Source organism: Pterocles gutturalis, unplaced genomic scaffold (assembly GCF_000699245.1).
Source record: "Pterocles gutturalis isolate BGI_N339 unplaced genomic scaffold, ASM69924v1 scaffold2584, whole genome shotgun sequence".
Taxonomy (NCBI): Eukaryota; Metazoa; Chordata; class Aves; order Pterocliformes; family Pteroclidae; genus Pterocles; species Pterocles gutturalis.
This window is the reverse complement of record NW_010135372.1, coordinates 10,255-22,063: the sequence shown is the minus strand read 5'-3', so window position 1 is coordinate 22,063 and position 11,809 is coordinate 10,255. Positions and strand designations below refer to the sequence as shown.

The following is an 11,809-nucleotide window of genomic DNA, read 5'->3' as shown; positions in this document are numbered from 1 at the left end:
CGGGATGGTGGAGCTAGTATCAATCCCCATTCTCTCAATTGACATAACAGTAGAAAGAAAAATACTGGGCATTTTAGCCACCACATGTCACTGAGACTTTTGTTCAACCTGTCAAAGAAAATCAGGTAGGTGCAGGGAATCCTTTCCTCCAAGAAATAATGAATATTTTCTTTGAAGACAGAAACCTACCACTTACCTGAGAACATACAATCAAATGGCCATCAGTCAAAAAGCCATCAACTCACTTTCTAATAGATTATAGCCCAGCTTCTACCTTAATTTTCTTGAAAAATGTATTAATAGCATTAGTCACTATTGCTAAGAGACAGCCAGCTTCTTCTAGTGGCAGAAGAAGGGAATGTGTTCTATCACTGAATCCCTCTGGAGCATACAACCATTTCAATTACCGTAGGTAGAAATATTTGGGAAATTTGCACAACTAGCTCTGCATCTATTAAAGGCATTATATAACTGGAAAAGAATAACCTTTGCTGGAAAGCTATCTTTAGTTCCACAGACTCTGATCTCTGAAAGCATGCTGCGTCCCACAAAGTAAAAGATAACATCATTCACCGTTTTGTTTCACTGCTTCTCAGATATCTCGGTAAAATAGCCTTCTTCCTGTTAATCCTCTACAAAAACAAAACTTTGGTGAGGCCAGAATTGTTCCAGATGCTACAACAAGAAGTCATAAAATGAAACAAGGTAACTAACCCTTTACAATAATCCACACAGCATGCACCTCAAACCACATGCTTCTATGATAAACACGGTATTCGGAACATTAATTAATTTATAAGTATTAATGTCATAAGTAAATGTCACAAGTTAACATTTATCTGATCACCACAACAGCCTGTCCCTAAAATAAAGTCTCCTGGATCATCTCCTCTTTTCTTGGGGGGTGGGAAGGGGAGAAGGGGAATAGGGAAGCGAAATTAGAAGAGTGAAAAACTTGAAAACTTGGCTCAGCTAGAATGTAGCTTTTGGCCACTGCTTAGGACGGATATTTTCAGTTTCTGAACTTACCCTCTAATCTAACTGTGAAGAAAGTTAATTCAACAGTACGCAGTACCACCAAATACGGCTGTAAATTTTTTTGGGGAAGGAGGGTGATGGGGAGGTTGAACATATGGATGCAGTTAAGGTAAAAACAGATGTTTGTTACTTTTCTTTGCAGCAACACTCAGAAACTAAGTCAAAATTGCTTTTTTTTCATGTTTATGTCTGAAAGAACTATAAAATTAAATATGCGGGAGGGAGGGCGGAGGGGGAACGGCAGTGAGTGTCGCAGAGAAAGAATGAAACCGTCTCTAGTTTTGAACTCCAATCCTGAAACCAAGGCCCGTAGAGTTAAACTGCAAGACATACACCATTTAACTCTAGATTTCAAGACCTTTAAATAAGAGACTAGCTCGGAGTTGCTTTCACCATGCCTGCTCAGACAGAAAACACCAAACTGTCTGCAGAGTCTAAGGGCACAGTGTACTCATGGTAAAACACACGCCTCGGTCTGAACGCATGACGAGCTACAACCTCGCCATTCCTTACTAAGAGGCTACTCGCAGTCAACATGCCTTTGCAGACCTACACCAAAGTATTTCCAGTTACTTCTCAAACCTGTCAGGCTTAATTGCCAAACATTTGAAAGCCCAGGTGAAATCACATCATGCATTGTAGTTCATGTTCTTTCAGTGTACATGTTAGGGGCAGAAAATGTTTTGGGTTCATCCTCCATCTTTCCACCCAGTATTTAGGTCCAGAAAATAACAGCCCTTGCAAAAATAATTACTTTGGCTCTCTGCCGCTCCTACCTCACTTTTCAATATTCAAAAAGGTTTACACACATGTTCCTCAGTGATTTCTACTGGCTTGAGCGATATGCAATTATGATTACTTGCTTTCCCTTTCCTTCCACCCAGATGTTGCTTTACAGCATCAGAGAACACAGAATATTTGACAGGTTTCCCCTCAGACAGCGGAGCTGAACAGCTTAGCGGCCAACTGACGAGCTCCTTTCCCCATGGGATGGTGATTAAAATCCAGCTCCGATACCAAGTGATCAGAAAACCTCTTCTAACCAGATAGTTACTTACAGTCCTATGGTAAGATTCTTAGTTAAATTCCTCCTGGACCACAACCTAGATAACACTAGCCAGAGAACAAGCACGATTCATAACAATTAGATAAGATCACTGAAAACAGGCTGAAGATGAAAGAAGAGAAGCTAGCTCTTCGTAGGACTGTCTCCTCTTGCTTCATAATGATTCCCATTAGATAAAGATTGTGAAAAATGGGCAAAAGGCTTCTCTGAAACAGGTGATGTATCTGCTCGCCGACTGTACACCTGCCCTGGGGATATTGCACTGCACTTGACCCAGGGAAAAAATACAGCGCTCAAATGTTAGCATCATAAATCCACACACTCGCATCCGCTGCTTTAAAAATAAAATGAGCAGCCTATTTTCTTCATGCCAAACCAGAAAAAGCTTGCTCTCCCTTTGACTTCTCAAATCAACCCTTTTATATGGAATCACTTCCTTTTTTTATTTTATCATTGCACTTTTCACTTAACGTACTGTTTTAAAGAAAATTGCCTCCAACAGCTTTGAAATCTAACAATGAGCAAGGGAGGGAAGGGAGCAAGGAGAGAAGAAAGGCTGAAGATCCTACAAGATCAAGAGTTACGTGCTGCTCTCTAGGTGCCATTAAGCATGCCAGCAGAATGTTTGTGATATCCTGGGTAAAAGCAGCCTGGTGCAGCTCACTAATGCAGTTACCTCCACTCCAGCAACATGGGTTTATGGCTTCAGAGCCGCAGCGTGGGCAGAAATACTGCCAGCAGCCCGCAGAGGGGAACAGTATCAGAGTACACCAGCAAGCTGGTAGGAAGTGGAAAGTGCGTAACACTCGCCTGCTGCGGTGCGTTAGGGACGTATGTAACAAAACTGAGTAGGGCTCATTACACAAGAAAACAACATAAAAATGTAGAAATGAAATTCATCAAATATAAATGAAGCATAGGGGCTTTTTCTCCCTTCCTTGTAGCTCCCTCACAAGAAACACGTCTTTTGTACAATATTTTTTTATCTTTTTTTTTTTTCCTAATTTCAGCTCTTTCTGTCTGCTCAAAATACCATAGTTGTCTGTTTAGAAGTTGGTTAACAGCCTAACCACTTGTTATTCATTAAATCCAAACTACCAGAGATACCTAGAGGGCGAGTGGGTGAGTTCTACCCTACACAGGATTTTTTTTTCCACAAACCTATTTGAGATTCAATGTATGAATAATTCTTACTTCTGTTTGCATGACAGAAAGGTGTAGAAGGGAACAAAGTGTAGGACACCTTCCACCACACCTTTAAAAACAAAAACTGTAACCCAGCTCTTAAACTACATTAAGAAATGTTCTGTGAGAATAAAGAAAAAATTATTTTTGTCTGAACAAACCGGTATGACAATTACATGGCAGTCATTAAAGTAACACAGGAAATAATCACACTTTGTGAAACACCAAATACATCCCCCCTCAGGGCCACGCAAGTTGCTCCAATCTGAATATGCACTTTCCAGGAATATTAAACAGAGGCATAGCACGGCCTCGCTGCAATCTCCAGTTCACCCAGCTGTCTGTCTACTGCCGCGTAATCCCAGCTGCCAATCTGAAAGAAACCAGTTAGTCAGAGCAGACACAACCAACAGAAACAAATGTCACTCAATAATGTTCAGAGGCGCTGGGCTCATGGATAATTTCAAACAGTATCTCTGTCTGGAGCACTGATGTGCTCATTCAAAACACCTAAATCCTGGGCTACTGGAAAGAAGGAGATAAAAAAACTACAACTAGAAAAACAGGGCTGGGAGTACTTCAAAGAGACTGACAAAATAAAAGGGAAAAGAGACGAAAAATAAAGTGAAGATGAATTTAAAGACCCGCAAATAAAACTGGATTAAGTACGAGCAAAATCCTGCACAGCTCTGGGGCTAGTTTTTAAAACTATAACTGTGTCCATTTTATTTGAGTACCAAACCCCAAATTGCCTCATGTCCCTCTCTGCTGTGGCAGCTCAAGATTTCAAGAGAGGAGCTCATGGCTCTCCCTTAAAATCAATAATTATCACTTAGAAAGTAGTGGCACTGCCATGTGCAGTACCTTGAAACCTCACCAACCTCTGGCATTATTCCTTCACTCCTCTGAATAGTTAAACAGAATCTTTAAAACTTGATGCCTTCACACAGTCTACCTGCTACTTAACCGACTCCAAATTTTCTGATATAGACCTTTTCCCTCTGGAACAAAAGCAATCTGTTCCAATCTGTTAGCATTCCGCAGAATTTCTTCAACTTTGATGCCATCTCCATTAAATAAAAAAGCTTCATTAAAATAACAAATTTCAGCCTGAAGGAGGTTAATACACTGCTGTAAAAACACAGCATCTAGTGGTCTTCAAACTGTCTCGCATGATCCCCTTTCAAAATCTGCAACAATTGTGAAAAAGAAACAAATAACCCATTTTGCTACGACTACATTTTGTAAGAATACATTTATTTAAACTAAGCCATCAGTACTACCTGCAGGATGAAACTGGCTGTTTTCAAAGTACACTATTATTTCAGAGTTTCCCACTGCTATGAATGAACTTTTTGTTATCATTTAATAAAATAGGACGTTTAACCGAGACTGGAGTTTTGGCCATTGCACCTTCACCATGACCACAGGCTACCTACTCAAGAAGCAGCTATTGTGCAAATATAACTACTAACATAATGCAGCTTGGTAAGTTAACACCACTTTGGTATTTACGGGAACACTGATGAGCTAGACAACCTAGGATGTAACAAGCAAATATACTGAAAACACTCCAAAGAAAAATTTTTATTTTCTCAATTACTGTAAAAGTCAATGCAGATATTTTTTGGACTGCATATAAAAACCTGCAAATAATCAAAGCATGCTGATGACACAAAGAATAATGAAATTTTTGTTTGATTCAAGGCTACCTTAGTGTATGATGCAGCTCTTATACACTAGCGTATCTCAACCTTTCCACATATGGAAGAATAGGAAAAAAAATGTTTAAAATGGAAATATTTCTACTCAAAAAGTTATTTTTGAAGGATTACGAAGATCACTATTTCCCGTACCTTGCTTACCTTTCTGATTACTCTTCCTTATTCAGCGTTGGCCAGCAAGTATGTCAGCTAGCTAAGCCTAAGCAGCCAGGCAGGAATGAAAACGTGAAGAGCCCAGGGGGTCTCACGGCCTCTCTGGCTCTGATAGATCCACAAGACAGGTCAAGCAAGAAGAGGTGAGGGAAGTGACTGCGCTGAAAATTTCTATCCTTTGAATTTCAATCGGCAGCTGAGGAAAAAAGCACTCAGAGCTGAAGAACTAATTTACATGAGTTACCTCCTCCCAAGAAGCTTTACTACTTCCAGCCAAAGCAGTTGTTTGGCTCTTTGTTTTTAATTCTCTAAAATACCACCCTTTTCCATCTTGCACAGAAAAGCAGAAGCACAAAAATAAAATTAGGATCTATTCTGTAATGAAGGACAAAAGAGAACATCCAGGTCAAATAATTTTCCGGATTGAAATCTAGCTGAATTCTTTTGGGTCTGTTTGTAAGTGCTGTAGTAAATACTTAAGTTAAGACAAAGGGCAATAAACCCCCATTCGTCATGTCAAACTCTGGGCTGAATGGAATCAAAGAGGTGCCACACCTCCCAGATACCACCGTTAGACTTATTTTGCCTGTTTATTCCAACAGCACAGATAGGTCGAGACATGAGAACTGGTTTTGGTTCTATATAATGATATTTTAATAGAGATTTGCAACTAAAACTAGACCAATCCTGAACATTTATTTGGCTTTTCAGGCTGTTTCTGTGCTGTATGACGTTGACCATGCCATCTGCGCAACACACTTCTGGCCAGAGATGATTCAAAGATTGTTTCTACAGCACTTTGGATTTTGCCAGCACGAATTTGTTACTTACTGAATTCAGCACATCTGAATTTACTGCTCTGCGACAGCATTTTATAATCACTTTATCCTACTTTTTAAAACTCATCACAGCCACAACAAAGGCTGTTGCCCAACCTCCTAAAAACAGACTGATCGTTTTCCCAACTATTTAGTAAATGTTAACTATGCTATAAATACGAACCGTGTTTATACTTTGTGAAAGATTCACTGCTGTCAGAGTTCTCCAGCTGAGTTAGAGCTGAAATATGCTATTAACTCCCACCACGAACACAGCTAAAAGAGAGGCCAAAAATGCTTTCTCTGGGATAAGATACCAGATCTGCTACTGCTGTCATGAAACCGGGGTCATGTAAACTAAACATCCTTGTAACTTCTTTTGGAAAGCACAGAAGTCTCTCAAACTGTAAATATTTAAAAATAAAATTAGACTCATAAGAGATAGGTCTAAGATGCATAAAACTTACCCAAAGATATTAATCTCAGGCAACATTTAAAAGCTATTATCCACAAAATAATTTATGCCATACGCCTTAAAACTGAAAATAAAAGAATGATTTCCCCTCTTTCTATAATCAGAAGTGGCACATTCAAATAACATACCAAATGCTATGTCCAAGCTGATTGCTCACCATTTTGGAAACTCCTCAGTTCATATGGAAATAAAACATCAGTGGTAGAAAAAAAGGTGCCGATAGAATGGAGAAAGCTGTGCTTCCTAATGTTAAACAGACTACCTTCATGGAACAAAAAGGCACCGTCTCCTCCAAGGAAGAAGTATAAAACAACTGAATCACTTACTGAAAGTACGTGGGGTATTAACTGGATGGGACTTATTCTGACCTTTTTCAATCTATTATTGCTAATTTTAAAGTCATCAGTCTTCCTTAATTACTGCCTACAAAGATCATATCAGATGATATTTTAAAAATTATTTAAAGAATATGGTTAGGTGCTTTTTGATAAGTATGGTACAAAATTCAGTATGCTTCCTGAGGTTCAGGGGTTCCTGTAGGAAATCAGTTATGTATTCTCTGAGTCATATTTTGCCTTCTTGCTATTAATTTCACCTCTTTTCTTTACACTTATCCAGTGCTTATACTAGGTGCACAGGGGTATCAGTGAAGAAACTGACTTTTAATTAGGAATTCCGAGCGCAGCCCAGATTCACGCTCACCCTTTGTTACACCATGCCAGACACAACAGGAACTTCTATTCTTCTGACCAAGACTTACAGTATCAGAATACCCAGAAATCAGTCCAAGACACAAATTATTTTCTATCCATTCTGCTTCACCTTTGAATCAGTTGCTAGTCTGAATGGCTCAGAGCTAATTCTCCTTTTTTTGTTTTGCATTCTTGGACAGCTATTGCAAAAAAAGAGAGCAGAACTGGTGATAAGAAGGTGCTGTGAATTCTCTCCAGCACAACTGGATAACATTTATCTGTGCTGTTGGGACTCCTTGCCTCTTCCATCCAGGCAACAAAAAAGCTCTTCCACGGCAGATCTTGTGATGGAGAGTTGCACAGATCAAACCGTGGTGCTCAAGAACAAGTTGAGAGAAGGCAGTCCCACAGCATCCTTCTGCTGGCAAAATACCGTATTTTCCACCAGAAAGAGACGCGATATTTACTGCTTGTCAACTGAACAGCACCTTCGCTCTGCAGCTGTAACCTCCTCCAGCAAGATACACAAGTGCAAGGATCAGAATCAACGACAACGCTGCTAAATTGCCTGGAGGAAAGAAGAAGAGGATGAAGGAATGGTCTCCGCAGGGGCGAGGAGTGCCCAGGTCCACCAGCAGATATCCGGGATCTCTTGCCTCGCTTCTCCTGGTCGCAGCTCCCTTCCCCCCCTGGCTCCGACTCAAACCCTTCTCTCTTGATCTGCTCCCCTCCCCCTGAGATTTGCCTTTGAATTATGCAAGCTTTGCACTCCCCAGGGTTTATCTGCCAAAAGGTAGCATGTGGCCCATGGTTTGCATTTTAGTTTCAAATTTTCTATTATAGCAGTCAGATCCTTTCAAAATACTTTACTTCCTTTATTCCCATAGGCAGAAAGAATGGCAGGAAAAAATTGTTCACAGCAGTACGAGAGGATGTAAAAGTTCTACATTTTCAGTTAAAAAAAAAAAAAAGTTGGAATATGGTTTTAATCAAGTAGTTTTCCTTCCTAGACGAGTGCTTCCTTCTTGTAATATATATAACCTGACTGCCTATAAAAATAAAGGTGCCGGTTGGAGCCATTTAGGAGACCTAAGGAAATTCTGCATTAACCTGAACTCCTCCACTCCTCAGTTCCTTCCACCATTATTCTGTGTGTGGCCTCTGCTGATGCGCTGGGTCACCTATATCCATACATAGATCTGCGAAGATACTTCAGGAACACGTGCGTTGGAGGCTTCTCGTTACTGATGTGGTCCAGGCTCAGCACAGACCAGCGAGGTGGAGAAATTGCCATGGTTTAAGCACACACTATTATTTCCATATGATACCTAAGCCTTAGTAACTTGCAAATCTTGGAGTATACAGAAGCTTCTCTTTGGTTTAGGTTTGCAAATAAAAATATATTTTCTCCTACAACTGTCAAGATCTAAACACCCAATCCCTGAATATTATTGAGAATGTTGAAAGCATCCTTTTTGAAACCAAGGAATCCATAGTAAAAATTCCAGTTTAATCGCTGCCTAATAAACAGATACTAAATCTCTGGTGTCATGCCTGCTTAAAAATACACTTAATTGTCCAGATCAGAAACTCATTTGGCCTCTAACCAGGAATTTGGTGGAGAAAAGAAGAAATATTTTCTGGCAAGCTGACTGAAGGAGAAAAATAAATGCTGATTGAAGCTGCTCAGCAGTACAGAACGTTAGCGCAGGTCCTCAGGGAGATGGATTAGTAAGCAGGAAGAAGGTGAGGCTGTCAAAGGTGCATGATAAATTCATTTAGCACACAGATATAGAATGATTATGCACATAGATATACACACAACCAGGTTTTTTATGACTTTCATCTCTACTCACAAGGAAAAACAGAATAACTCACCATTGGTGATGAAACTCATCAAATCTCTGCACTGTCAATAGAGTATCAGGGCTGATCATGTGTACCACTTGAAATTACATATACACACTTATATAATGCAAAAATATCCTTTACAAAATACATGTCAATAGCAAGGGAGACCTAACTAAACAGGAATCTTTTTACTGTTTTACTGACTTGCATAACAACAGTAAATAAAAATATTCCATTGGACCAATCTTAAAGTAACACAGAACGAAAGTGCTACAAGACACCATCCATTCTGCTGCCTGTGTTCATCGGTACGGATTTTTGACACCATCAGCAGTGTTTCGAAATTCTGCTGCTGCTGAGATACTCCATTATTACGAACCCAACAACACTGTGATTCTCCCTCTCCTGTGTTAATTTTTACATGCCACTCAGTTCAGGCAGTATAGAACAACTTAAAAAATAAGAAATATTATAGTGAAGTACAACAAAAACATGGCAGATTAAAAAGTTTTGGTAACAAAATATATTAATATATTTACAAAAGTACAAAATGAATGCCCCTCTGAGATGATCCACACTCCTGGACAGATTTGTAACTTCCCTGGTCTTAAATTACTTTTTTTCAGGCTACGAAGGAAGAAGAACAGATCACGGTTAAACTGATAAGAGAACTGTTCTGGAAAAATTTAAAACTACATAAAAATTCTGTGTGGCACGCTGCTATTTTGATTAAGGATTACTTCACTTATTAGTTTCATAAGTGATGGTTCCTTTAATACCAGAATTGAGAACAAAGCCTGAAGTGACATTAATGACACACAATGCCCAGTCTATTTTTCAGCTCACACTTACACCTAGCAGTTCAAGAGTCTAATAAATATTCTTACGAGTATTTCCTTGTCAGTATAGAGCAGACAAACATTATCAACAAAATACAAACATGACAGGGTGAAAAGTAACAATCCAGCACCCTCGGGGCAATAACAGTGTCAAACCCAGATGATGACATTTTTTCTTAAAAGCCAAGAATCCCCATATCTCATTTCTTAGCTCAATTAAACATGTTTATTTGCAACATCAATATTTTCGTTCAAAATGGACCAAGCTGCACTCTGTAGACCGACAGCAACCTGCGTAATGACATCTATCCAAAAAGTGATGACTTTTGCTACGTGAGTCAGTCCCTGTGTACCCCCACATGCCCTGCACACCCCCAAACATTTCCACTGCACCCACCAGCCAGCCACAACCTACACGTTGCCATGACGGGACCTTCTGTTCAGAGGCTGCCAAGGTGCCCCAACGGATGGCCAGTATGTACAGAAAACATAGCATTATTTAAATAATCATTGCTTACTTCTCAGACCTACTTTCAATAAGCAATAAATGACAAAACTTCAATTAGGATCAGCCTAGAATTCAACAGTGAACTTCAAACCTAGTATTTGTAAGCAGAAATGTCTTCATCCTTGCTTTCATTCAGTTCTCAAATATATTTCCTAAAGGCATCCATCTAGTCACCCTTTTAAATAAAATTGTTGATAGCATTCATAGTACTTTGTTCTCAGGGACTCAGAATATTTTATAACAATCAAAGTACCAGTTATATTTATTCTATCATTAATATACTTGCAGCTATACTTGATACCAATGTATTGCACCTGCCTGAACAGAGGATGTAAAACCAATCAAAAACCAGTTTTAATCATGCCACCCTGACTTTTTTTTTTTTTTTTTAACAGCTGTTTACAAAGAGGGAGGAGGGACGAGTCTTTAAGCCCCCGATATCCTAAGGGATACTTCAGTAAACAGATTTTTCAGAATGGTGCTGAGGCTGAGTGAGACTACAGATCTTTCCAATGTTTAATTGTTTACTTCTGCATATGAAAAATACAGCACAAGTTATTATTAATTTGGTAGCAAGCCAAATAAAAATTAGGGAAGCTACAAAACTACAGTGTTTGATGTGTACTCCATATGCAGGATTGCATTAAAAGAGAATTGTTAAAATTCAAAAGCACAAGCCAGATCAAGGTTGCTCTCTCTCTTCTGCCATGAAGATCCAGTATTAGCAAACAAAATGACGCCCTCAGCAACTGAAGCAATCCTGGAACATTTATTTTTATTGTGGCATCCAGTTTGTGTGAATCCAGGTGCAGAAAGCTTAAGAACAACTTGCATGCTTGTTCTCCTCATTTTGCATGCTGTGACGGCTGGTTCAGGCACCTTGCATTTGACTGGCCCGGTGCCAAACCACAAGAGAATGGAAAGATCTGAACATTCGCCGGCAGCCTTGAACAATGTGGAGTCTTTACACTTTCAATAACAAAGATTTTCCTTTCCTATATTTTAAGTACAAACTTACCTCTCTCAATACAGGATCCGTTATTGAACTTAAATTAACAGCTCCTTCGTAAGTCAAATAGTAGAACACGTTCAGGGACCTGACAGCCTCCGGCCCTTGCTGTTTGTAGCCAAAAATCAGATCAATCCACTGGTGAAGCTGGCAGGAAACAAACTCACTTTCCAATGCCTGTAAAAAAAAAACGCACACAAAATATATAAACTCGAGTTTGCCAGATAGTCATCACTTAGTAGCAGTAGAAATACTTTTTGAATGGTGTACAAAATTATCTTAACCAGCCTAAGTACAGAATCGATAATGGTATTTTAGACATGCTACCCAAAAAAAAAGGTCACAAGACCTTGATTTTTAAACTATAATAATGGGAATAAAAAAAAATCAGCAAGTAGAAAGCATTCATGCTGTTATGGACAAGCCAGCTATGTTTTTGTGAACTCTTGAG

General features: G+C 39.3%; 1 protein-coding gene across 1 annotated transcript in view; it reads right to left on the bottom strand.

The window, feature by feature from the left end:
* Positions 1 to 11,535, bottom strand: part of LOC104467884 (lipopolysaccharide-responsive and beige-like anchor protein) — a gene marked incomplete at its 5' end in the record, with an annotated part of 53,765 nt that extends 42,230 nt beyond the window's left edge. Inside the window, one exon of the mRNA XM_010081849.1 lies at positions 11,368 to 11,535. Coding sequence (XP_010080151.1) covers positions 11,368 to 11,535 — 168 coding nt within the window. The remainder of the gene's footprint in view (positions 1 to 11,367) is intronic.
* Between the last annotated feature and the right edge of the window lie 274 nt (positions 11,536 to 11,809).